The sequence below is a fragment of the Dromiciops gliroides genome, chromosome 4, assembly GCF_019393635.1.
Source record: "Dromiciops gliroides isolate mDroGli1 chromosome 4, mDroGli1.pri, whole genome shotgun sequence".
NCBI classification, from domain to species: Eukaryota; Metazoa; Chordata; class Mammalia; order Microbiotheria; family Microbiotheriidae; genus Dromiciops; species Dromiciops gliroides.
The window spans coordinates 425,238,542-425,265,503 of record NC_057864.1 but is presented as its reverse complement, the minus strand read 5'-3'; the positions used below and the strand labels follow the sequence as shown (position 1 = coordinate 425,265,503).

The 26,962-nt window shown below is 40.4% G+C and overlaps 1 protein-coding gene across 2 annotated transcripts in view; it reads right to left on the bottom strand.

The window, feature by feature from the left end:
- The window catches only part of RTCA (RNA 3'-terminal phosphate cyclase), a 28,976-nt gene extending 17,885 nt beyond the window's left edge, over positions 1–11,091 (bottom strand). Inside the window, exons 1-4 of one of the 2 annotated variants that reach the window (XM_044004066.1) lie at positions 10,839–11,091; positions 10,572–10,672; positions 4,713–4,856; positions 443–566 (exon numbers count right to left, since the gene is read on the bottom strand). In XM_044004066.1, coding sequence (XP_043860001.1) covers positions 443–566; positions 4,713–4,856; positions 10,572–10,672; positions 10,839–10,883 — 414 coding nt within the window. In that variant the 5' untranslated portion in view covers positions 10,884–11,091. Of the gene's footprint in view, positions 1–442; positions 567–4,712; positions 4,872–10,571; positions 10,673–10,838 lie in introns of those variants that run through there. The other variant, XM_044004067.1, reaches the window with a different exon arrangement.
- Positions 11,092–26,962: the final 15,871 nt, after the last annotated feature.

The following is a 26,962-nucleotide window of genomic DNA, read 5'->3' as shown; positions in this document are numbered from 1 at the left end:
AAAAATTTGAAACTAGAAATCTTATAAAAACAAATTTTGAAAACTATTTTATTATTTTCCAGTTACATGTAGAGATAGTTTTATAAAAAAAAAGAATTAATGCAAGTTGGCTTTGATCCAGTGTAAGTACTACTACAAACTTAGCTTGAACAACATCCCTGGTACAACCCAGAAGCTTAGGTCACTGGGCCCATCCTGAAATTTAAAATCAGTTGTAGAGGGGACAGCTAGGTGATGCAGTGGATAGAGTACTGGCTCTGGATTCAGGACCTGAATTCAAATCCAGCCTCGGACACGTAACACTTACTATCTGTGTGACCCTGGGCAAGTCACTTAACCACAATTGCCTCACCAAAAAAAAAAAAATCAACTGTAGAAAGCACAGTTCAGAAGACTCTGTACAACCATCTGATGGTTTTGACATGCAGAGAAAGGCACTCACCATCAATGTGTAATCTATCTGTGGGGCCATTTCAGCATTCGTGCCACCTTTCAAACGGAGCTCAGATGGAGAAGCAGCAAAGAGGACACAGGGCATTGAAACCTGCAGCAACAGGCACACGCTCCTAGGTGGGATGAACAAAGAAATAATGCTATGATAAACTATCACATTTTACTTTCAAAATTACATCACATATCACCTAAAACAGAGGCAAGGAAGAAAGAACATGCTCTGCAATATATAGCTCAAAAATGCAAACATTTACTTCTGAATGGTAGAAATTTATATTTATATTTAAAGGGGGATTCTAAACATTCCATCTGCCACTAATACAGAAGACAGATGCAAATTTAATTGTTTCCTAGTTTGTAAAATGAACTGTACTACCTCAGTGGTTCCCAAACTTTTTGCTCACAGCACAATATTTCCTGCACTGAAAAAAGGCCACTAAACTTTTAAGTGGGCCACATGGTGGGAGAGTTGGGAGACCTCCCAAGGGAAGCATTTTGATTTGAAATTCAAGGTCTGATGACATGTTTGGTTAGTTTGTACACATCAAAGTCAAGTTATGGCTTTTGTGTGAATACTATGCTTACCATATTAAATGTGTTAGGTAAATAAACTTTACATTAAACCTGTATAAATATATTTTTATCTATAGTAACAGACACACAGCAAACCTTGCACAGCACATGGGTGTCCCGTGACACACCTTTGTTGATCCACCGGACTAGAATAGTAGTTTTCAAATTTTCTGGTCTCAGGACCCCTTTACACTCTTAAAAATTATTGATGATGTGCCCTCCAAAGAACTTCTGTTTAGGTGGGTTATGTCTATTGACAGTTACCATATTAGAAATGAAAATGCCTTAGTATTTTTATGAAAAAGTTTTAACCTCATGAACTCCTTGAAAGCATCTTGGGGACTCCTGTAGTTCCCTGGGTCCATGGGAGAACTCTGAGAGCCATTGGACTAGAATGATCTCTAAGGTGCCAACCAGTTTTAAATTTATGAAGCTCTCTATGATTGGAAATAACATTTCTCCAAAGGCTTGAGGCTGTTTTAAAAAAAATTTTTTAATGCTAAATGGTCTTTTTCTTGTCTATCTTTTTTTGGGGGGGTGGGGCAGTGATGGTTAAGTGACTTGCCCAAGGTCCCACAGCTAGTAAGTGTCAAGTGTCTGAGGCCAGATTTGAACTCAGTTCCTCCTGAATTCAGGGGTGGTGCTTTATCCACTGTGCCATCTAGCTGCCCCCTTAAGTGGTCTTTTTAATACTTAGTTTTTTCCCTTACCCAAAGATAGGGCTTAAAATACACATATGATGCTTTAGAGTAGTTCTCAACTTTTGAGAAATGTAAAGATTTAATGACTTACAAAGTTTAACATATCATTTGTCATGGAATTCAGTGTTTGAATGTTTCACATAGTAAAATGGTCTGAGAACTGAATTGCTTGCCTGAAGCTTTAAATAAATTGCACTTGGGACAAACATAAGCTAGAGACAGCAATAATGGATAAAAAAGAAGGCATATGTTCAGATAGTCTAAATAATTAATGTTCCTCTTCTTTATATTTTTGCTAAGAGAATCAGATTTTTGATTCAGTTTCAATGGATAGACATGCCACTTTATTCATCAATGTGTTGGACTTTTACTTGGGTTTCCTAGTAGACAATGATAACATATAAGAAGTCTTTATTATTGAAACCAACTTAAAGTAATAAGTTAGTCAAGCACTGAATAGTACATATTAGAAGTCTTACTACCAACCAAGGAAGGTATATTTTGCTACTGTATCTCAGTTTTCTGAAGCATCAATGACACGCCTCTCCCTTCTACATACTCTATCTGATACAAAACCTACATTCTAAACCCAATTTTGCCAGTTGCTAAAAATCTTGGGCAGGGTCATTTAACATCCCTGAGCCTAAATTTCCTCATCAGTAAGATGAGATTTACTACTCTTTTTTAATTCTTTTCTAAACAACTGAAAAGTCAAGAATTTTATAAAAAAGGTCTAGTTATTTAAAAATAAACAGATGAGTGAAAGAAGTTCAGAAGAAGACACAGATAAGCATAGCTGTATTGGAACCACCATGTAAAACTTGAAATATTTAATAAAACAACTGCAGTGAAAATTCATGGTTTCATTTGCAGCACTCTCTTTTTTACATTATTCTTTGTATAAAAAAAGTTCACTTTTATCGATGTTTGCCAAGTCCATATTAATAAACAAGAAAAAAATTAAATATTCTAGCTGAAAAGAGTTCCTAAATCAAGGCTAAAAGCTCCCCCTGTGAAAAAATACCTGAAGTACCAAGGAAATAAATGAAAAACCTATGTTCACAATTTTAAAACTCCATGCAAAAATTGCAAAACCCATGAAAATGTAAGGTTCATAACCAATCAGAATAAAAATTTTGGGGAAAAAAATGAGATGTCCTCTCTTACATCACCTTTGACATTCTCTTAAATGCCCAATGTTAGGGTAGCATTGATAATTCTACTTCATCATCCCTGCCTACAGCAAAGCAGCAAAGGAATTCATGAGCTACGAAAGACTGAATGCTCCACAACTACTAATGGTCCAATTTTACATACATAAATACACACACACACACACACACACACATATATATGTTTATCACTGAAAAGGATTATGAATCTAAGACACTTCGGTTATTAGCCTCACAACTAGAAATTTTGTACCTCAAGCATGTGTTACAGCCCTTTTAAGCAGCTAGGTGAAATGGACTTGGAATTAAGATGAGTCCTGCTCCAGCAGCATACAGCTCTCAGGTGAGTTGAGAGAAAGGGTGAGAGAAGCACCTTCTACCACAAAGTAATCCCACAAAGAATTCCCATTAAATCCCCAAACAAAATACTACTGCCAAAACCTCTTCAATCAGGGTAATTTCTGTCCTGTCTTGAAGGCTATTAATAAGATGCCTAATTAAATGAAATTTTAGATGTTTTCTGTTTGTTTTTGACTAGGGCTATTATTTCAGTGGCAAATTATTTCACTTTTCAATGCAGTCTGGCATCTGAGCTACAACGATGTGGCACAGTGGATAGAGCACTTGGCCTGGAGTCAGAAAGACCTGATTTTAAATCTGGCCTTGGATATTCACTAGCTGTGTGACTCTGGAGAAGTCACTTAACACAGTAAAGAAGCAGGCTCAAAGGGAAATATGCCCAAAGCAGGAATGCAAATACCTAAAAGCATCTGGAGTTTATATAACAAATGCACTACATAGAAACCGAAAATGTGGTTTAGACATTTAACTTACAAATATTAAATGGACTAAATAACACATTTCATCATAATCACTCAATTTAAGTTTTGACTCTTTTTTTTTGGCAGGGCAATGAGGGTTTAAGTGACTTGCCCAGGGTCACACAGCTACTAAGTGTCAAGTGTCTGGGGCCAGATTTGAACTCTGGTCCTCCTGAATCCAGGGCTAGTGCTTTATCCACTGCACCACCTAGCTGCCATCAATTTAAGTTTTTCAACTGAAAGGATGTTTTCTCACAACAACCCTGTAAGATATACTATAGAATTATTATCATCCTCAGAAAACTAACATTCAGTTATTACCTAATTTGACCATGGATGTGTAACTAGTAAGTAGCAGAGCAAAGATCTTGACACTAGGGTGAGTCCAAATTGAATACTTTTTCTTACTATAGGGTGGCAGAGAAGAGTATTTGGGAGGCAAAGATCCTGGGCATGTGAACAGAAGAAATATGCATGGGAACTCAGTGAATAATGGGGCAGAACATGTGGCATGATTAGTAGCACAATCTAATGGAAAAAATACTGACCTATGTATGAGTCAAGGGACCTGGAATCCAGTCCTAGCTCTGATTCTGGGCAAGTCAGTTAGTTTATTACTCTGACTTTGGTTTTATCATTTATAAGATAGGAAGAGGGACCTGGATTATTGCTAAAGTGCCTGCCACCTCTAGAACTCTATACACCAGGTACTGGCGGACTTTAACCCAAGGGCACTGGTGTTCAGAGTAGGTAATAAATGTTAAACATAGCCTGTCTTATATAAGTCAACGAAATAGTTTTACTTATGTGTATGCGGTTACAGTACATTTTCAAATCTTCCTAAGTTTCCTTTACCAAGGAAAGAAAAATAATATCAAAGTTAAATAAGACAGTTCAGTAGAACCAACAACCTTGAATTTGACATTGCTTGGCTTCTTAAATGGGACTATTAAATGAGAAATTCCAGATTCCAAATACATGCATAAACATACCCAGCTGTCTTGGTATCTGCTGTGTGGATTCCACCTTCGATCTTCTCTGGCGTGAACGTTATTTCTGTTGAGCCGATTTCTGCCCCTTCTAGCTGTCCATCACATAAATCTCGTAGCATTTCCAATCCAGAGAGGTGCTGAGGCCTTCAGGTCATAATACTGCATCAAAACGTGTGCATTCAGACTGCCTATATACCCATATTATTTCAAACTTTTATTAAACTTCAATGGCAGTAAAATGTTAATACCCAAATTAATGGCAGAAATTCTTCATACTTATAACTCAATGCTTTAGAAATCTTACCTACTGTCTACATTAACTCAGTTGGATGAAACCTTTTTTATGTAATAGTAGGACATAACTGGGAAGGCTGCTTTAACTGAAGTCATTTTATGATGAACACTTTAGAAACCCCACCAGTGTTACTCTGAGTGGCAAGGATGCAAATAGGGACCAAAAACCCCCACCATTCTATAAATAAATCTACCAAAAGTGTTTAAAGTCCAATTAGACTTCTTTCCAACACAGTGACATGTATCAACACCAGCCTTAATCAATTAAAAACTGACCACATGCAAAGTGAATTAGATTCAACCACACACAAACATCTTTTAAGTAATTTTAAATGGGTTAGACAAAGAAAATTTTAAGAATCCTGTCTCATGACCATTAACCATCCAATGGGTTCATTTAAACGTAGGTAGGATACGATAAATCATTTAGGAATAAATCAGCTGGGCTGAGTTCACCAATGTAGTACAATAACAGCATAAAACTAATAATGCTTGAATTCACAACTAGAGTAAAAACATTTCAGCGTATCCATACCATTTCTTCATACTTCAGTAGCAAGAGAATGGCATGGTACAGACAAACATGAAGAATATAGGTGGCAAAAGATTTAATGTGAAACCAGGGTAAGAGAGTACAAGAAGTGTGCAATGTAGAATAAATGCCAGAAGAAGATAATTAAAAAAAAAAGATATAGGATACTGTTCAAGGAAAAAGAGATCATTTCTGCCTGAGGAGGTTTCCTGGAAAAGACAACATCTGTGCTTAGCCTTGAAGAATGGGTAGGATTTTGAACAACAGATGGTCAATTTAACTTTGAACAAAGCATAATTCTGGACAGGCAGTGAATAGAAAAACAAATGGGGCATGATCCTTCTTGTCAAAAAATTTCGTCCTAATAAAGAACATAAGATGTATATGCAAATCAATACAAGACAGAAGTAAAGGATGATAATTGTTATGGAAGAAGTACAAGTAAAATGTTATCTGGTAAGAAGTTAAGAGTAACTGAAAAGTTTTGATAGAGGGACTTAGATGATCAGAATTGTGCTTTAGAAAGATTAGCATGCCAACTACATGTGGGATGATTGGAAGAGAGGATCAAAGTTGAGAGAAGATTAGGAGCCCATTATAACAATCCAGGTGAAGGGTAACATGGACTTGAATTAGGGTGGTGACTGTGGGAATGAAAAGGAAAAAAAAGATTTGAGTGATATTGTCAATTTAGTGACTATGTGATGTGTAGAGAGGGAAAGAAGTGTTTAAGATAAGTCATCAACATTTCTATCCTAAATGGCAATTAAAAAAAAAAAAGAGCTAAGAACTAAAACCTGAAATATGGCCAGAATTGGAGACAAAGGAGGGAAGAATGAAGCAGAATCAAAGGAGTATGCAATGCCATCTCTTCTATGTCAAGAGAGAAGAAAGTTTTAAGAAGGGAGGTGGTCAAATGTTCTAGGGCAATCAAGGAACAAGAGGCCTAAGAAAAGGCCATGGGTTTTGATAACAGATACAATTTAAAAGATATGGTTCTTAACTTCTAATTTAAAGAGCTATCATTTAGAAGAGGAATGATAATTATTCTGTATATAGTTTTTTTTTTTGCTAGGGCTATGAGGGCTAAGTGACTTGCCCAAGGTCACACAGCTAGTAAGTGTCAAGTGTCTGATGCCGGATTTGAACTCAGGTCCTCCTGAATCCAGGACTGGTGCTTTATCCACCGTGCCACCTAGCTGCCCCCTGTATATAGTTTCGAAGGACAAGATTAGAACCAGTTAAATAAAGGCACAGCTAAGCAAATTTCTACTCAATCTAAAGGAAGAGCTTTCTAAGAACAGGCCGCCTTCAAAAATTTAATGGGCTACCTCATGAGGCAGTGAGTTCTTATAACAAAAGGTATTTAAGCAGAGGTTAGCTGACTACTTACAAGGAGTTCTGACATACAGCAGCAAGTCCCCTTAGTTGACTTCTAACATCTCTTCGAAAATTCTGAGTCACCTAATGTTACTTGACATCCTTGTTACTCACCTTTTTGTTGACCTTCAAAAAAGTTCTTTTTAGACTCTGAGAATCAGAAGAGACCTCACAAGTTACCTAGTTCATCGTCCTACCCAATAAAGGTTGGTGAAGTAGTGGACAGAGTGATGTACTTGGAATCAGAAAAACCCGAGTTCAAAACCATGCCTAAGATAATTACTAGCTATATTACCCTGGGCAAATCTCTTAACTTCTCTCAGCCTAGGTTTCCTCAACTGTAAAACAGGGGTAATAAAAGCATCTACCTCCCAGGGTCATTTTGAGGATCAAGTAAAGTTTTCTACAAATATTACAATACTATATAAATTTTAACTATTTGTATTATTAATGCATGATTCGTTACTACAAGATCCCTGACAAGTAGCTATCCAGTCTCCATCTGAACGTGTCCAGTGACAGAGAAGTAGTTATCTCAAAAGCAGCACATGATAATGTTGCAATGAGTTAACAACTCATGGTTAAGAAGTTTGTCCTTCTACTGAACTGAAATCTAGCTCCCTGTAAATTTCACCTACCTGTTCTAACTGTGCCCTCTGGATTGGAATTAAGAAAATTTCTATTCTAAGTAAGTACTTGAAGACAACTGCTCCCTCCCCCTAAAATCATCTCTAGGATAAATGTGCCCAGTTGCTTTGATGGGTTCAAGTCCCCCTCAGTATCCTCCATTATGTGCTCCAACTTGGGCTGCTTCTCTTAAAATCATTAGCACATTAGTCCAGCACAGAGGGTAGCTATGCTATTACTTGTCTGTTCTGGACACGTGTGGAGATGTTACACAAATGTGTAGTGGGTGAAGTTTGCACAGTTCTATGCATTTCTCTAGTAACACCCTATAGTCTGGGAGAAGAAAAGGAAATAAAATGTCAGATGGCAGGAATAATCCAGGGTTAGGCAACGGCTGTAGTAACCATGGCAGGTTAATGGGGTAAAAAGAATAAAAGGTATTAATATTGTCAGTGTCTTCCCTCTGGGCTTACCTTCCACTTCTACTATATGTGTGTGTGTGGGGGGGGCAATGTGTGTATTTTATATATATATATATATCTTAAATATACAATCTCCCCCTCCCCAATATTGTCTCCTCTATTAGAATATGACCTCCTAAAGGGCCTTCTTTGAGTTCCCAGCTTTCAGCACTGTGCATGGCACATATGAGTTTAACAAATGCTTATTGAGATTTATCAATAAGGGCAGTGTTGAGCAGCTAGGTGGCACAGTGGATAAAGAACCAGCCCTGGATTCAGGAGGACATGAGTTCAAATCTGGCCTCAGACACTTACTAGCTGTGTGACCTTGGGCAAGTCACTTAACCATCATTTCCCCTGCCCGCCCCCCCCCCCAAAATAAGGGCAGTGTTAAAATATCTCATCATGACATCTGAGACGTACAGATATCAAGCTATAAAAGGGTTTGGACAATTCTATGGATATGCTGAAGGATATATTACCTCTTAGGGTAACTCAATTTTATGAGTGTGTATTTACTCAAGTGACTTCTGACAAGGAGAAAGAAAACCAGAATAGCAGATTCCTCAAGAGACTAATGTGCTCCATATTTCTTTCTTCTGAATCATAATTAACCAAAGAAAAGTAATTGATTCAACATCACTTTCAGTCACAGTAAACCTTGGGTGTGTCCAATCCAGTCCAAAACAACAAGCATTCGCAAAGCATCTACCATAAGAAAGGCACTGGGAAATAGAGTTCTATCTTGTAGAAGATAACTCTCCTGGAGGATGCTAGCTAGGGAAGAGGCACAGGGGACGAGGGAATCCATTCTAGAGAAGTGGAGCCAGCCTTGGCAAGGCAGAATAGTGAGCTCAGTTAACAGAAAGTTAATTCAGCTAAAAGGTAGTGTATGTATTAGAGAGGAATTATACAATAAACCTGGAAGAACAGAATGGTATCAGAATGTGAAGAGGCTTTAAAGCAAAACTGAGGTTATCTTTTTTCCCTAGAACCAGGAAGGAGGGAACCAGTGAAGGATCTTGGTCCATAAAGTTCCATGGTCAGACTTGTGCTTTAGGAAGATTATTTTGGAAAGGGAAGAGACAGGAAGCAGGGAGTCCCAATTAGGAGGCCAATAAAATAGAGCAACTGAGAACAAAACATGGCTTGAACATGAAGAGTGGCTATGAGTGAACATAAGGATGCTAGGGATGCTGTGAAGTTACATGAGATAAGACTCGTCAACCAACTGAATTTGGGCGATGAAAGGGAAGGAAGAATCAAGTATGACCCCAAGGTTGCAAAATCTAAGAAACTAGCAGAATGTTGGTGCCATTTACAGGGTTTAGAAAAGTGGGGGGGGGGGGGAGGAAAATTTCTACTTGGGCTATGTTGTTCTTGAGACATGTATGTAATAATCAGAAATATTCCATTGCAGTTGTGATAATCAGAAAAATGTTCTACTGCAGTTCGTGATGCAGAACTAGAGTTTTAGGAATGAGACTAAGGCTAGATATATAGCTCTATAAAGAAATGATAATTGAATCCATGGGAGGGGAGGAGATCATGAAGACAGAGTACGTAGAGAGAGAAAAGAAGAGGGACCAGGGCAGAGCCCAAGAACACCCCAAGTTAGGAGGCTCAGAATAGTCAAAACTCATCTAGTAAATGGAAATCATTTGGTTTTTCCAAACAGTTCCACGTTAGAAAATCAAAAACAGCCACCTCCTTCATGAAGTTCTGAATGAAGACAAGAACGCTTTTCCCCCCCTCAGTAGAGCTGTTGGATGGAGACAATCTCTAAAGGTCCTGCCCATCTCCATGAGTTTAAAATTAACAATAGTAGTGAAATGGATAAAAGAGACTGATCTTTGCTGTTTTCTCTAAGCTAAGAAAATTCTACATTGGCCTAACTTTACTAAAGTTTAAAAACAAGTCAATCCGCGCAGCATGGCATGCCTAGTGAAGTCATGCTCCTTGTGTTTGCAAAAGCCCCTTTCCATGAGGTGGTAGGGGGGGCAGCTGCCCAGGTATCCCAGGGTTCTCCTCTGCCTGCGGTCCTGCCCTGGGGACTGACAGTTCTACCTTACCTGAGCCTGGACCAGAGTTTAAAGCCAGAGGCCCTGGGCTCAAAACTTGCCTTTGTCCTTTACTACGTCAGTTTCCCCACAGTAAAATGAAGGGACTGGTCCAGATGGCTTCTGGCTTTAAACCTAGGACCCAGACCCACGGCGGTCCCACGGGTACAAATTAGGTCATTTGTCGTTGAGTCGTGTCCTACTTTGTGACCCCACGGGGGGTTTTCTTGGCAAATACTGCAGTGGTTGGTCATCTGCTTCTCCGGGTGAGCTTGCAGATGCGGAGCTGAGCGGGTTGGGCCTGAGAGGCTGCCAAAGGGGGAAGTTCCCCGGGATTATTGCAAATCGAGAGCCGGGCTCCAAGAACATCCTCCGGACTGATGGACCCTGATCCAGGAGTCAGTCGGCGATGGCTGGGAGAGGAGTCCAGAGGGCGGCGGGCTCGGCTCGCCCCGCAGGGCCCCCCACCCCCGCCCCGCCGCGCCCGGGGTGCACTCGGCCTTACCTGAGGCCGGGGGTGCTGCGGCCTGCCCGGATCTTCTGCACCCGCAGGGGGAGGCCCAGCAGGCAGCTCAGGGCCGTGGACACGCGCAGGATCTGGCCGCCCTGGCAGACAGGAGACGGAGACCTGGTCAGGGCCGGGGCCAGAAGGGAGGGGGAAGAGGAGGAGGTGGAAGACGGGAGGGAGGAAGAGGGAGTGCCAGGGGCCAGGGACGGGACAAGGACAAGGGCCGGGGTCCCGGGGGCTGCATGCGCTCGCTCACTCACTCACCCCCTCCATGATGCCGCCATCGATCTCCACCCGCTGCCCCGCCATGGGGGTTGCCCCTGGTAACAATGCCCGGGCCCAAGGTAGGGCAAGGAAGAGGCGGGAGAGGTGGCCTCCCCTGGCCTGGCCTGGCCTGGAGACCAGGGCGGTGCGGAGCCACAGCTCGCGGATGGGAGGCGGCTGCAGCAGCTGGAGGGGAGGAGCCGCAGCAGAGAAGGCCACAGGCCCAGGCCACGCCGCAGCCGGACGGAACTCACTGAGCATGCGTGCTGCTGAAGCCCGCGTTCCCCTCCCTCTCTCCTCCGCCAACGCGGTTCGGCTTAAAGGGACCGCTCCCCGAATCGGTGCTGAATACAGCCTAGAGTCGATCAAAACGACCCAATCACAGAATTTCGGCCCGAAGGCACCCTCTGCTCTAACTCAAGCCCAAGAGAAAATTCCCACTACAACCCACCCTCATTAATGGTTTCCCACTTGTTATATGTTTCTGGGGAGCATGACTAAAGATGTCTATTTAAAATGATATCGGTAACAACCAGCCCGGATAGAGTGTTTTAAAACAAGGTATGCCGCAGTCATCCGCCACTGGCTCGGGAGAGCCGATTGTTAAATTTTCTGTGTGAACATTTATACCTTGGAATTTATTTATACCGGAAACGCTATCATTCAAGGCTTGTTTGTTTTGTTTATTGTCTAGACTTACAGTGATTCTGAAAATGTTCATAATACGGATTAAACTTAAATGTATCCTGCACCTTTTTTTTTTGGAGAGGTTATTAAACAGTTACCAGCACACCACTGGAAAATTCGCGAACCACTCCACAAATATCTCATTTTCTCCTCCCAACAACCCTGGGAAGTAGGTGCAATTATTATACCTATTTTAGGGACAAGGAAATTGAAGCAGATAGAAGTTAGGTGACCAGGACCCCTGCTGGGTTTAAACTCGGCTCTACTTCTTGATTGTGTCTTGTATTCTATCCAACTGAACCAGCTAACTGCTTCTACCATTTGTTACCTGCTCCCGCTGCCCCTCACCAAAATGTTTTTCATCATGTTTTTCTTGAAGTTTCTGAACTTACCAAATTCAAAAGGGAGAGGGATTGGATTTGGGATTTCATTAATACGGGCAACTCCCAGGTGAAACTCCCTCTAATGGTGTAGGTAGACACTGTCGTAGCAGCTTCTATTAGAGTGCTGCCTAAAGCAAAGTGTTCAAGATCACAGACGAAGTCGGGCCTTTCTTCCCTATCGCAGTGCCCCAAAGACAAATAAATTATGTAACCTTAGGTTTTGTCTTTCCTCAAAGAAGGGATGGGGATGGAGTAGAAAGTTACTCAATGTATAATATGAATCCGATGTAAGGAAGGTATTCATTTCCTACACAGAAAAGAAATGCCAAAGGACAAAGTAGATGCATTAACAGAACAACTTAAAACAGGATTCAGTAACAACTTAAAACTACTGTTAAAATCTTCTGGGAGGCTGATACTTAAACTTTACCTAAACATTGAAGCAATTTGCAGGACTATCCACGTAGGCATTTGACACTTCACCTGTGTTCTGCACTGTCTACCTCTAAGTCTATTTCTTGTGGCAAAATAGACCAGGAACTAGAGTTCCTTCTCTTAGGAGTGGTTGTTTTCTTTAAACAAAAGGATGGTCGGGCAGCTGGATGGTGCCGTGGATACAGCACCAGTCCTGGAGTCAGGAGGACCTGAGTTCAAATCCAGCCTCAGACACTTGATACTTACTAGCTGTGTGACCCTGGGCAAGTCACTTAACCCCAATTGCCTCACAAAAATAAAATAAAAAATAAACAAAACGATGGTCTTCCCTTGCCTTCAGTCATCTCTATTCATTGGACCTCTGGACCTCATGAACTCCAGAGGTAGTTTCTAAGTCTGGACACACACCCCACCCCAATATCCAATTAGTTGTCAACTATTGTCAGGTTTATTTATACAATATTTCTCCTGAATTTCCACTCATACAGCCACCATATACTGAGGGTCTTTTCTCAGTTCTATTCCTTCTTATCTGCTGCATTTCATACTGCTGACCATACTCTCATCATAGATACATTCTCTCTGAGTCTTTTGTGACGTTACAGTCTCCTGGTTGTCCTACCCGTCTGACAGTTCTTTCTCAGTCTCCTTTGCTGGCTCACCTTTTACATCACATATATGCTACATAGAGGTGATGCCCAAGGTTCTCTCCTAAGCCTTGAGAGGTTAACTGACTGCCCAAAGTTACACAGGTAGTGTGTGGTAAGGGTTAGCATTCCAACCCAGTATCTCTGATTCCAAAATGACTGTACTACCTATTGGCCTCCTTCTGTTGAGTTGAAATCTATCTACTTGTAATTCTAACTCTTCTAAGCCCATCCAAAAAATTGGTTTTCTTCTACATGACAGTCAAATACTGTATGACACCTATGTCATCCAAATGTTCCCAATTTCTTCAACTGATTTTCATGTGGCACATTTCTGATATTTTCCATTCTTTTTTTTTTTTTTGAGGGGCAATTGGGGTTAAGTGACTTGCCCAGGGTCACACAGCTAGTAAGGGTTAAGTGTCTGAGGCCGGATTTGAACTCAGGTACTTCTGAATCCAGGGCCGGTGCTCCATCCACTGCGCCATCTAGCTGCCCCTTATTTTCCATTCTTAATATTCCCTGAACACTTAAGTTTATCAGTGTTCCTCCAAAAATATAATATTCAGAGCTAGATAAGCAGAAAGCCCTGATCGAAACATAAATTTATTAAGAAGTGGCTGTGTCAGAGTGAACTCAGTCCCTTTTTTAACAGGGTTATTAGACTAGTGAACCAGGGGAATGACAGAGACATCATATCCTTGCATTTTAGCACAGTATTTGACAAAGGCTCTCAAGCTATCCCCATGGACAAGAAAGATGTGGGATAACTCATAGCAGAGTACAATGAGCTGGATTCAGAACTGGTCCCAACCCCTCTTAATTCAAGCGACTTTCCTCTCTTAATTATTTCTGTGTATCTATTGTTTGTGAATTGTTTCTTACTTACTGTCTCCCCCATTAGACTGTGAGCTTGAAGGCTGCTTCTTTTTGTATCCCTATTGCTTAGCATAGTGCTTGACACAGAGTGGGCACTTAATAAATGGTTATTGGCAGTTGTCCTTTGTTCTTGAAGAGTACCATGATATTGGGGAGGTGATGACATGATTTGCAGTGAATTGGATTTAAGTGTGGCAGAGAGGAGCAAAGTGACCAGCCTTACTCTCTTCTCCCATGCCTTCTGGGTCAAGTGACAAGATAGAGATCAGGATGACTGCAGATGGCCCGATGCAGTGGGAGACCTTGGCCTTTTTAAGGTAAAGTCTTTTTCAGGTCTCAGTTTTGCCTGAGGCAACACCCACTCAGTGATTAAGGCCAAGTAAGAAATGAGGCAGGATAGAGCACCAGCCTTGGAGTCAGGAGGAGTTGAGTTCAAATCTGGCCTCAGACACTTAACACTTACTAGTTGTGTGACCCTAGGCAAGTCATTTCACCCCAATTGCCTCACCAAAAAAAAAATGAGGCAAAGAATAGTCTCTTTTACTTAGGCAAAAACAAACACATCCTGAGTTCAAATCCAGCTTCAGACACTTGACACTTACTAGCTGTGTGACCCTGGGCAAGTCACTTAACCCCAATTGCCTCACAAAAAAACCCCAACCACATAGATATGATACATGGGCAGATAGATAGAAGATACATAGATAAATCTGGGAGGGGAAGACCCTCAGGGTTTCTGGCCCAAACAAGTTATTGACTGACTGGTTGAGTCACAGCTAAGCATCCACACACAAGGAAAAAGTCTATTCAGCTTCAGCATTAGCATCCAAGTAAGGAAAAGGCGCATTCAGCAGATATATTTTCAGAATCTATTTATTAAAGGATAATCTTGACAACCAAGCAAGGCCTCAGGAAGGCTGGATTGGGAGTGCGATGCTACTGCAATCCTCTAAATCCACATCTGAATTGGGACAGTGTTATGATAGCTCCAAACAGAGCTTTCTAGGTTTCCCCTTTTTAAGAGGAAAAATCTAATCTTTGAGATGTTAGAGATTGATTGGCAGAGAGTATTGAGACTTCTTTGAGCACAGTAATTAGTTGAAGAGGATGATTTCCTCATGGGTAGTTAACAAGAGGGACATGGAGAGTCTTACCTACAATACTAGGTGTTGCGGAGCTAGCTGGACCTAGATAGACACATTGTTTATAAGGTTATTATTGGGGAAAGAGGGTCATATCTTCTCAGCTAATTTTAGGGGTGAAAGCTAAAAGCAAGGGAAAGTTAATACTTACAAAATACTGTAACTATTGGAATGACGCCACCTGCTGGAGACTTACTGTAGAAGAGTTCTGCCCATGAAGCAAAGGTCTTTGAGGGCAAGACCGGGCGTCAGGAAGTGACGCAGGCTAGTGGGAGGAGGAAGGAAGAGACTGGCGCTCGGTCTCAGGCTCTTCCCTTTGGACGCTGGCGGAGAAGGGAGCTAGAAATGTGCTCTCCCTTTAATAGATAGGAATCTAGGCCTTTCTCTCTCTCTTTACCAAATTCTTATTCTCCTTAATAAATGCTTAAAAGTCTAACTCTTGCTAAAGCTTGTAATTGATTGGCTACCACTCATTAGATATTTTAGACAGTTTAGCTAGAATTTTAACCCTTAACAATACATACCAAATGATATGGATATAAATTTCCCCAGGTTGTCATGTCTTAAGTTATCTGGCCAACACGAAAAGAATAGCCTTGAATTATTCTGATAAATGAGGAATCAAAGTCTTTATAGGGATGTTTTATGAGCTTTTTCTTTTGGATTCTACATGTAAGAGAAGGTGCCCTGATGAGACCAGAAAAACCTGACAGTCTACAGGGACTAAAAAAGGGTAATGGTGAAATGTTAAGGGGAAGTTTCACCTGTGGAAGCAAAATCAACATTTCTTATCCCCTTTTTTAAAGGGTCTCAAATAATTGAGTTACATCTGAAGAGGCCGGCAAGGGCATAAATTTTCCTCTAAGGAATAGACTATATTCTTTTTTTTTTTTTAACAGGGCAATGAGGGTTAAGTGACTTGCCCGGAGTCACACAGATAGTACGCATCAAATGTCTGAAGTCAAATTTGAACTCAGTTCCTCCTGAATCCAGGGCCGGTGCTTTATCCACTGTACCACCTAGCTGCCCCCAGATTAGATTTTATGCTTACCTTTGTCCCAAGCCATCATTTATATAAGATTTCCAGAGGAAGATGGGATATAGAACCGAGTGAATTGAAACTGACCACTCTAAGGCAACATGGATTGGCTGCCCGAGGGAATGGGCTTTCAAGTCAGGAAGGATTGTAGAATAGAATTGAACTTCTTTTATATCCTTCTTGAAGATGACAAACAATTTAAAAGCTTAGGTTCTGAGGGATTCAAAAGGAAAAAGCTTCTGCCAATCCTAAATTAAGGGTTGCTGCCCTAACTGAAAGAGCTCTGTAGAAATCCAGCAGTACAGAGCATTCTACATTATAGAGGAAGAGAGTGCAGTACCATCCAGCCATTCCAGTGGATAAAGGTCAAAAAGACTGCAGTTACTCATCAAAAAGCAAACCTAGGAGGTCCAGCAGATGAACTCATCTAGAAAAGTTACCATCCCCTGAACAACCTGCCCTTCCCAGCCTGGCAGTAGTTGCCCATTGGCAGATTAGCCTGCCCAGACCTATTCTTTACTCATTGTCCAAAAGCAGCAAGTCCTGCAGGTCTTGCCAAGAGGCAATGCCACGAACTCAGTGCAGTACAACAGCAGCAGAACTTAATAAGGAACCAGAACAACCACTAAATGATCCAATCAAGACAGCCAGGGAGAAACATTATATCCTTTGAGTAGAAAGCTTAGCAGAGCTGTCCAACCTATGAAGACAATGTAATTTCAGAAGAGCCAGCCCAGCTGAATAGTGATGTCATTATTCTGATTGGCTGGTTTTATGTAAATGGAAGTACACTGGTGAGGCCTCAAAAGCTACAATAATAAGTAGGAGTATATTCCCCACAACAGAGGAAGAGAGAGTTTGAATTGTAACCACATGGCACTACTTCTCTAGGAACCTAGGCCTGAAAAAATGAGTAGATGACTCACACCCCATGCAGTGGTAACATTAGAGACCCTACATCAGGAATCCCACTTACTTGTTACATGTATATTCTGTATCAAGCAATGATGACATTAATAATAATGGTGATAGCTGACGTTTATAAGGCATTTTAAAGTTTGCAAAGCACTGCAGATAGATAGATAGATAGATAGATAGATAGATAGATAGATAGATAGATAGATAGATAGATGATAGATAGATAGATAGATAGATAGATAGATAGATAGATAGATAGATAGATAGATTCATCTATGTTTTGAAGAGAAAGTATGGCACCCATAGGTCTGTATAAATACTTTAACTAACTGGGCCTAATCTGTGGATTTTTGGCTGGCTGGTTATCTGACTGCTATTAATTGCCTAAGCCAGTCTGTTAGGGCCGGTTAAAAATTCCCCCCACAACTGTTCTTCCCAACTTGATAAGCAAACACCTCTTTTATTTAAATAATCGAAGCAGGGTTTATTTATAAAAATAAATGTAAAAGATAAGAGTAAAGAAATGCAAAGTTACACCCCTGCATCTCCTTAGTGTCCTCTGTACTGATCGACCTTCTTCTAGTGTCCCCCCTTACTGAAAAGCCCTCTGTTTCACTGCTCTGCTCCTTTCTTCTAATTCCAAGCCCCCTTCACTTTGTCGACCCACTTACCATCTAACTTCCCTCTCTGTACCATAACGACCCCCCCTTTTCACTTTTTTGACCCCCTTACGTCTCCCTGCATCTCTTTTTATTAGCCTTCTCTCTCAGGTGAAACTCGGACTGGCTGCTCCAGGGCTGGCCGAGCCCCGTGCTGAGCGCTCTGGGAGGTGGGAGGTGGTTGAAGCAAACTCCAGTGAACCTCTGGCCTCCTGTGCAGCTTAGCCCAGCTCAGAGCCCACCCCCCCCCCCCCCAGCTGAAACAGAGGTGGGGGCAGCTCCGCTTGGGGAGCCTGAGGCTAATTTTAATGCCTACAGGTCTAAACCACATCCAGAGTTGCATATTCATATCTTGGTGTCATAGTTTAGAAAAGACATTGACAAACAAAAGGAGAGAGACAAGGATGATGAAGAGCAAAGAGATTGTGTCATATGAAGGTCCAGTGAAGGAGCTGGAGTTTTTTGTCCTAGATAACCAAAAACTTAAAGGGTTGTAATTGTCATCTTCAAGTATTTGAAAGGACATCAGGTAGAGGAGGGATTATAACTGTTAACGATTGGAATGACGCCACCTGCTGGAGACTTACTGTAGAAGAGTTCCGCCCATGAAACGAAGGTCTTTGAGGGTAAGACCAGGAGTCTTTTCTTTGGCGTCAGGAAGTGACACGGACTAGTGGGAGGAGGAAGGAAGAGACTGGCGCTCACTCTGAGGCTCTTTCCTTGGGACTCTGGTGGAGAGCGGAGCTAGAAATGTGCTCTCCCTTTAATAGATAAGAATCTAGGCCTTTCTCTCTCTCTTTACCAAATTCTTATTCTCCTTAATAAATGCTTAAAAGTCTAACTCTTGCTAAAGCTTATAATTTATTGGCGACCACTCATTAGATATTTTAGACAGACTAGCTAGAATTTTAGCCCTTAACATACTTATTATATATTAATATTTATATGAGACGGTAATATATTACCTAGGCTCGTATATCATATCATGCTATATATATGCATATACATCTGAAACTTATATTTTATAAGTTCTTCTTGAGCCCAGAGGGAAGAACTAGAAACAGCAGGTGGAAGTAGGAGAGAGGCAGATTTTGGCTCAATATAAGGAAGAGAGTTGTTCCAATATGGGATGGATTTCTTCAGTGGAGGCTCTCTTGTAAGGAGATTTTCTAACATGACCACTTGGCAGAAATATTGTAGAGAGGATTCATATGGAAATGTCTGTGTTTTATGGCCTGTGGGGTTCCTCCCAACTCAGAAGTCCTGCCACTTATGCACAGAAGTCTGATTGTAATCAAGCCAGGACTAAGAATCTAGAAGATATTGGCTCTAGTTTTAACTCTACCACTGTGCATCCTCAGGCAAAATTTTTTAAAACAAGCACTTAGGGAATAATATTCAAATACCCCAATAGATTTATAATTTCATTGGTTTTATTCCCTCTGGTGACGAGGCTTTCAATTCAGTCATGCCTGCTCATCTTGTGTGACTTTTGTCCATGTCCCATCATAAATCTGACATAGGAGGTCCACCAAACATACTGGAGAACTTCCTCAATTTCTCCTGATAGCACAGATGGTCTGTATATCTTTTTTTTTTTAAGTGAGGCAATTGGGGTTAAGTGACTTGTCTAGGGTCACACAGCTAGTAAGTGTTAAGTGTTTGAGACCGCATTTGAACTCAGGTCCTCCTGACTCCAGGGCTGGTGCTCTCTCCACTGGGCCACCTAGCTGCCCTGGTCTGTACATCTTTCATCTCTCACCCTTGTTTTTTGACCAACCCATCTTCTCTTCCAATCACACATTTTTCCATGAAATGTTTGTTCAGTTGTAAGGCCAGGGATCCATTGAACCTTACCCACTAAAAATAACTTGCTTCGCTAGGTAAGAACATCTTTATTCAGTCAACCAATGGAATTAGATAAGGAGTGAGAATTCCTTGAAAGTCTTTGGAAGAAATGGAGGAATGCTCCACAGGAGGTGCTGGCATTGTTTAAGAGGACTTGAACATACCCATAAACATACTTCATAAAGCAGCAGTCTAATTTAGAATCCAAGTATTCAAGTGTTTGACAGCAAAGATGAGAGATCTGTTCTAGCCAAGCCCCTGAGGAGGAATCATGTGGTGGAGAGAAGACAAGCTTCTGTCTCATCCTCCTTCTTTTGATCAGAGAAGTACTTTTTGACTTTGGAAGGTCAGAGAATTTGGACTTAGCAGCAGCCTAACAGCGTCCATCCCTTAGAGAGCAGTGGCTAGTACCAGTGCCTGCACTGGAACAGAAGACAAACTATACATACTTAGGAAAGGCAACTTGAAGACTCTATAAGGAACCTAGGAGAAAGTTACAAAATGCCAAAGGAGAACTTCACAAGTAGTCCTCAAAGGGAAGAAAAGAATTTTTGGAAACCAGGAACTCTGACTTACCCCTGTGCCAAATGTATCAACTATTCTTCCTATATCACCTTAGTAAATACCTCTCTCTCAATGCTAATTAAGTGTCATTGGCTAATTGATAATCATAGGGATAATCTAACTGGTGGGGGCACCTGAGCTATAGAATTAAATACCTCTAGCACCTCAGGGTCCTTTAGCTGCTGTCTGGGGACTCAGCTGGCCTGTACAAATGAATTTTGAGATAGTAGCCCAAAAGCATATGCTTATACTCCTTTGAAATTCCTCAATGACACATGTACTCATTAGTTATTGCAATAGCCTGCTCACACCCACCATGTGTTTCTTCATTGCCCTGCAAGGGTCCATTTTTAATAAAACAAGTATTCTACTAATGTTATTGTAAAGCTACAAAGCATGAAACATAATAGTCTTCAGAGAATTAGATATTAATATCATTGGGTTGTGTTTCTAGGAGTTTGGGGTCATGAAAAAAGCTTTGCAATTTTTTTTTTGCAGGGCAGTGAGGGCTAAGTAATTTGCCCAGGGTCACACAGCTAGTAAGTGTCAAGTGTCTGAGGCCAGATTTGAACTATGTCCTCCTGAATCCAGGGCTGGTGCTTTATACACTGCACCACCTAGCTGCCCTTTGCAATTTTCTTTTCTTTTTTTTTGGGGGGGAGGGGTGGCAATGGGAATTAAGTGACTTGCCCAAGGTCACACAGCTAGTAAGTGTCAAGTGTCTGAGGCCGGATTTGAACTCAGGAACTCCTGAATCCAGGGCCAGTGTTTTATCCACTGCACCACCTAGCCACCCCCCTTTGTAATTTTCTAAAGACAATCCAAGCTACTCTCACTTTTTCCTGCTTATTTTTGGACCTAACTTGTCCATTTATACTATCTTACATATGTATACTAAAAATATATATATTATATTAATGGACAAGTTGTATGGGTTGTCCATCTAACTCTATGTCATAGTTTGAATGATAGTAATTCTTTATCCTCTTGCTTTTTTTTTCTGTGTAGATAGTAAGGCCAACCTTCTTTGAGTAGTCATGAATCTCAGGAAATTCTAACAAATTCTGGGCTTAACTCAACCAGGGCAATGTCATTCACAAATAAGAATATCTGGAGGATTTCACTCTCCAAAGAGAATTCTTCAACATAGATCGTAAACTGGTTCTCCTCCATAACAGTAATAAATACCTTTGGTGAACATACATTCCCCTGTTTTATGCTTGGTTGATATCTATGATAAAAAGTCAAACAAGTTGTCACTGCTATATTTTTCAAGGAATTAAGAATTATTTTATTATATAGATGGTAAACACCATGTTGGAAGGGAGCTTTTAAGGTGACATTTTGCTCTTTCAAATCAAATGCTTTTTTATAATCAATAAACAAGAAGCCCAGTAAGAATTATATATGCTCTACACATTTCAGCCATATGGTATACTGTGTAATGCTGTTTGTGAAAGTCTGGAAGTTCTCTCATCAAATACTCTTGATCTGGGGCAGCTAGGTGGTGAAGTGGATAAAGCACTGGCCCTGGATTCAGGAGGACCTGAGTTCAAATCCAGCCTCAGATACTTGATACTTACTAGCTGTGTGACCCTGGGCAAGTCACTCAACCCCAATTGCCTCACCAAAAAACAAACAAAACAAAACAAAAGTACTCTTGATCTGTGTTTAAATTATTCCCTAACCTTTTTATGTAGACAAAATACACTTATTCTGTGCCTTAATTGATCTTACTTACCATTTATTGATTTTTGTCCCGTAACTGCCTAAGTCATGATTCTTTGTCTCTGAACTTAATTCAGAAATTTAGCTGATCTCTAATGAGTTAAATTTAGAACTCCATTTCTCCTGTTAATCACTGTTCTGTTATTGTGTCAAGGAAATCTGTCACCTTTGAAGTATATAGGTGGACACCAAGGAGTCTGGTCTATTATCTTTACACCACCAAGCCATCCTTCAAAGTTTCTGGTTTGTTAACCAAAGAAGTCTGTTTTGTTTTCTCGGTCCTTGCAGATTCAGCTGGACTTGAACAATGAACATTTCTTAGTCCCAAGAGGGAAGGAGGGGGTTGTTGCTAACCCTCATTCCCAATTTCCATCCAATCCTATTTTTTTCCATCTATAGTGCTGGCCCTCCTATTTTCTATATTCACCAAAACTATAAAAGAGAGCTGTTCTCCTCATTCAGGGTCTTAGCTTTGCTGGGGAAGCTAGGATCCTATTTATTGGCAAAATTACAATTTAATAATAAATTGCTTATGCTTGGAATTTTGTGCCTCAGTCTACCTTAATTTTTATCTGTAACATAGAAGAGCTGGAATAAAGGTTGATGATGTTCTCTCAGTATTTTTCAGTATTTATAATGTCAGGGGGTTTTTGGTGTGTTTTTGGTATCTTCTCCTTTAGCTTACTTTGTGAATTGATTTGTCAATGCCTTCACTATTGTGTCCCCTCCAACTAAAATGTCTTCTGTATAATACTTGGTCTTTTTTCTCTTCAATTCCATTTTTACCTCCTGTGTAATCATGTCTGGTACTATGACATTTCATAGTCAAAATGTCATGACTCTATGATTCTTGATGGTAAAAAAAAAAAAGTTTGCCATAAAAATCCTTTTTAGGTCTTTTCTATCTGTCTTCTCTTTGTCTTCCTTCTGCTTGTATCCTTAATTTCCCTCAGGATGACTTTGCTTAGTAGGGTCTCTTGCCAACCTTTCTTTAAACTGCTTTTATGTTCCATTGATTCATAACATTTAATCATTCTTCCATATATTACTTTATAGGCTCTTTTGGACTCCTTATTATGATGATTTACATCAGTTAACTTCTGCATGAAATTATTATAGATTGTGTTAGAGTTCTTTGTAAAACAAACTTCTTCACCACTTCATCTTCTGCATCAGATGTTGGTACTTAAGCTTTTTTGTTGTTGATTTATTTATTTTGATGTTTTGGAAAAACTTGTCATGAGCAGTCATTTGAGTGTGTGATAAAACTAATTCAACACAAAGGCTTTATTCACCACTCAAGGAAAATAGGTGAGCCATCCTTCTATTTAGCTCTAACTTCCTTCTTTCTTCTAATTCCATTCAAATTAAGAATGTCAAGAATGATAGGATTCAGTTTCTCTAAGAATATATCCACTTTTGGGTGGATATATTTCAATCAGCTAACAGTCGAAGAGCATTTATTATGCATCTACTATGTGTCAGCTACCATGCTAAGTGCTATAGATAAAAAGAAAGGCAAAAAACCAGTCCTAGTTCTCCAGGATCCCACAACTGAATGGACATGTGCCATTAGAAAATGATTTCACATTTGGGGAATCAAAGTGAAGTTAAAGATTATAGACAGTCTAAAAATTAGTGCTTAATATGGTGAAGTAGATAGAGTGTTGGTCCTGGAGTCAGGAAGACATCTTTCTGAGTTCAAATCTGGCCTTAGACATTTAAAAGCTATATGACCCTGGGCAAGTCACTTAACCTTGTTTGCCTCAACTCCTCATCTGTAAATGTTTTGGAGAAGGAAATGGTAAACCACTCTAGTATCTTTCAAGTAAGCCCCAAATAGGGTCACTGAGAGTTAGACATGAGTGAAATGATTCAACAACAAATGAATTCTTCTTGAAATTGGAAGATTGGCTCAGGACTATGTGATTTACTTATGTTGATGGTATCCTTTTCAGAGGATTCCCCATACCCCCTCCTGTACTTCATTGTGCTAGAGGCCCTCAATCTTTGAGTCACAGATTGCTTCTCTTCTCTCAAAAGGGATCACTATTGGGGCAGAGACAAGATGGTGAAGGGAGAGGCAGTGACTTGCCTGAGCTCTCCCCAAGACCCCTCTAAATACCTTCAAATAATGCCATAAGATAATTCGTGAAAACCTGAAAAAAGACAAGGTGAAATAATTTTCCAGTGAAAGACAACTTAGAAGGTCAGCAGGAAAAGTCTGTCTCACCGAGGTGAGAGCAGAGTACAGTTCCATGCAGGCCATACCAGTGCAGACCCATCTCCAACAAATCAGGAACAAGCCTTGGGAGTAACTGAATCAGCAGCAGCAGTAACTGCTTCTGGAACTCTTAGTCCACAGAAGGTAAAGGGGTCAAATAATTGGACAGAATGAGATTACAGGGAGATTTTTGCTAGTACTGAGGCAGGACTGTTGTTTTGCTCATACTCAGAACCATGTCTCAGTCTTGGGTGGTGGTCCCAGGATGGGGAGGAGCACTAGCATATCAGAGCTCTCAGCCACAGTGGAGCTGAACACTCCTCAAAGTTACAGGGAAGAAAAGCAGGCTTGTGGAAGATTGCACAGCAGAGCACAGGCCAGGAAAGTAGTAAACATACCTCTCCTTAAAAGAATGTGAAAGAATAGAAAACTTACAAATTCCTAGAAGTATCTCTGAAAACAACTGCACAAACACCCTGAAGCTTGGGATGGTGCACCCTCCACCCTGGAAGCAGTGCCCCACTTTAACAGATTTAAAAGTCAAGAAATAGTCTGGGAAAATGAACAAACAGAAAAAAAAATTCTGACCATATAAAGTTTCTATGGTGATAAGGAAGATCAAAATACACCCTCAGAAAAAGATAATAAAGTCAAAGCTCCTATATCCAAAGCTTCCAAGAAAAATATGAATTGGTGATTATGAAGGAACACTGTTGTGCTATAAGAAATGATGAGCAGAATGCTCTCAGAAAAAACCTGGAAACACATGAGCTAATTCAAAGCGAAATGTACTGTGTACAAAGTAACAGCAATATTGTAAGATGATCAGTTGTGAATGACTTGATACAATACAACAATACAACTCTGAAGGATTTATGATGAAAAATGCTATCTGCCTCCAGAGAAAGAACTGATAATGTCTGAATACAGAGTGAAGCATAATTTTTTTTACTTTATTTTTCTTGAGGTTTTTTTTTTGGTCTGCTTTCTTTCACAACCTAATATGGAAATGTTTTTCACGGCTACACATATATAACTAATATTGAATTGCTTGCTTTCTTAAAATAGGGGTGGGGAGGAAGGAAGGAAGAAAATTTGGAATGCAAAATTTTTTAAATGGATGTTAAAATTGTTTTTACATGTAATTGGAGAAAAATAAAATTCTAAATAAAGAAAAAAATGTTTTTAAAGGGATCACTATTGTCTCAAGTGCATGAAGCTGTAGGCATCTCCATCTACTTTGTTTTTTCCTGGTCAGTTTTGAAACTTAACTCATAGCTGGTCTGGGCAGATATTGATCTCTGGCTGTTAACTCAAATTGATAGGATGTTAGAGAATTAAAGAATGTCACACTGAGGAAGAAGGAAGTGTGAGGGCCAAATTTAGTATGAGAAGAGTTAATTGGGCGGCTCGCCTTAATGTTGGGGTAAGAAAAGAAACAGCCTCTTTCAAAAAACAAAACAGGTTTATTAATGGGAACAAATTTAAAACAATATCTGAATCACACAAGTGAGATTAGTACAACTAGAAATAATGTATAAACAATGTATAAATCTCTGGGGTAAAAAGGCCCCAGGCACCTGAACCTGCCTCCAGCCCAGCCAGCTCCAAAGAGCTAGCTTTGCCTAAAAAACCAAACTCACTACACCCGAAATCTGTAGCTCTAAGGAGAATTAGTTGTGTAGTCTCTTCTGTTTTTGTCCAAAGGTCAAACACCAGCAGCTCCTCTATTTGCCTTCCCTCCTTCCCCGTTTCCCTCAGAACCCTCTCTAACTGCCTTTTCTTCTAACTCTTTCTAACTGTAACTCTAACTGTATCCAACTGACTCCTCCACAGGAAGGGGAGGGGTGGTTCTTAGCCATGCTGAGTCTCCAATTGGCTCAGCACACCCACATGGGCTGTCCCCATTATAATCTGACCAGCCCCATGTGGTCGTGGGGGAGCTATTAGAGGGAGGCTTAGTTACATAGTTTCAATAAATGTTCCCTGTGGTCAGAGTTCCTCTTGTTTATTCAATTATCTCCCAAAGTACACACCCAAGCTTACATTTTTTTTTTCCAGTCTGACCATAATAAAGTAAAGATAGGGTTATGAAAACCCCAAATCACAATTAATTCCTTACAGAAGAAAGATCATTGAACACTTGCAGAGAAGACATCAATTTAAGACTGTTCATGTAAAGGGAGCATGAACCCTTCTACTAATCCTCCAAAGAACAACAACTATACATCACATTTATATCACACTTTATAAAGTTTGCAAATCACTTTACAAATATTATCCCTTTTGAGCTTTACAATAACTTTCTGAATGGTGGTATTATTATCCCCATTTTACAGTTGAAGAAACTGAAGCAAACAGGTTAAGTGACTTGCCTAGAGCTACAGAGCAACTAAGTGTCTGAGACAGGATTCAAATTTAGGTTTTCCTGATTTCAGGCTATGTGGTCCATTCACAATGCCAATTGGCTGATGATACACCTATATTGCCTATACTGTCAAGTAAAGTCATACAATAAAATTTAGAGGAAGAAGAAAGTAGTAGACAAGATCATAAATTTAGCACGAGAAAGGACCTTAGAAATTGCCTACAACAGTCTCATTTCCTAAATAAGGAAACAGGTACAGGGAATTTAGGTGGTCACCATTCAGGCAAATAGTTGGGGGGGGGAGAGCTAGAACTCGAATCCAGGTACCCCAACTCCAATGCCCATGATTTTTATACTACACTTGTGCTTCCTGGTATTTGATGGCACTCAGTGAGGAGTCAAAATGATAAAGTAACATCTAAAAGAATTAGGAAAGACTTCCTTTAATAGGTGACACTGGAGTTGAGCCTTGAAGGAAGTTTTGGATTCAAGGAAATAAAGGTAAGGAGGGGAAAATATTTGAGGAAGAGGGACAGTTTACACAAAAATATAGCCAGGACCGACAGCTAGATGGCGCAGTGGATAGAGCCCTGGCCCTGGATT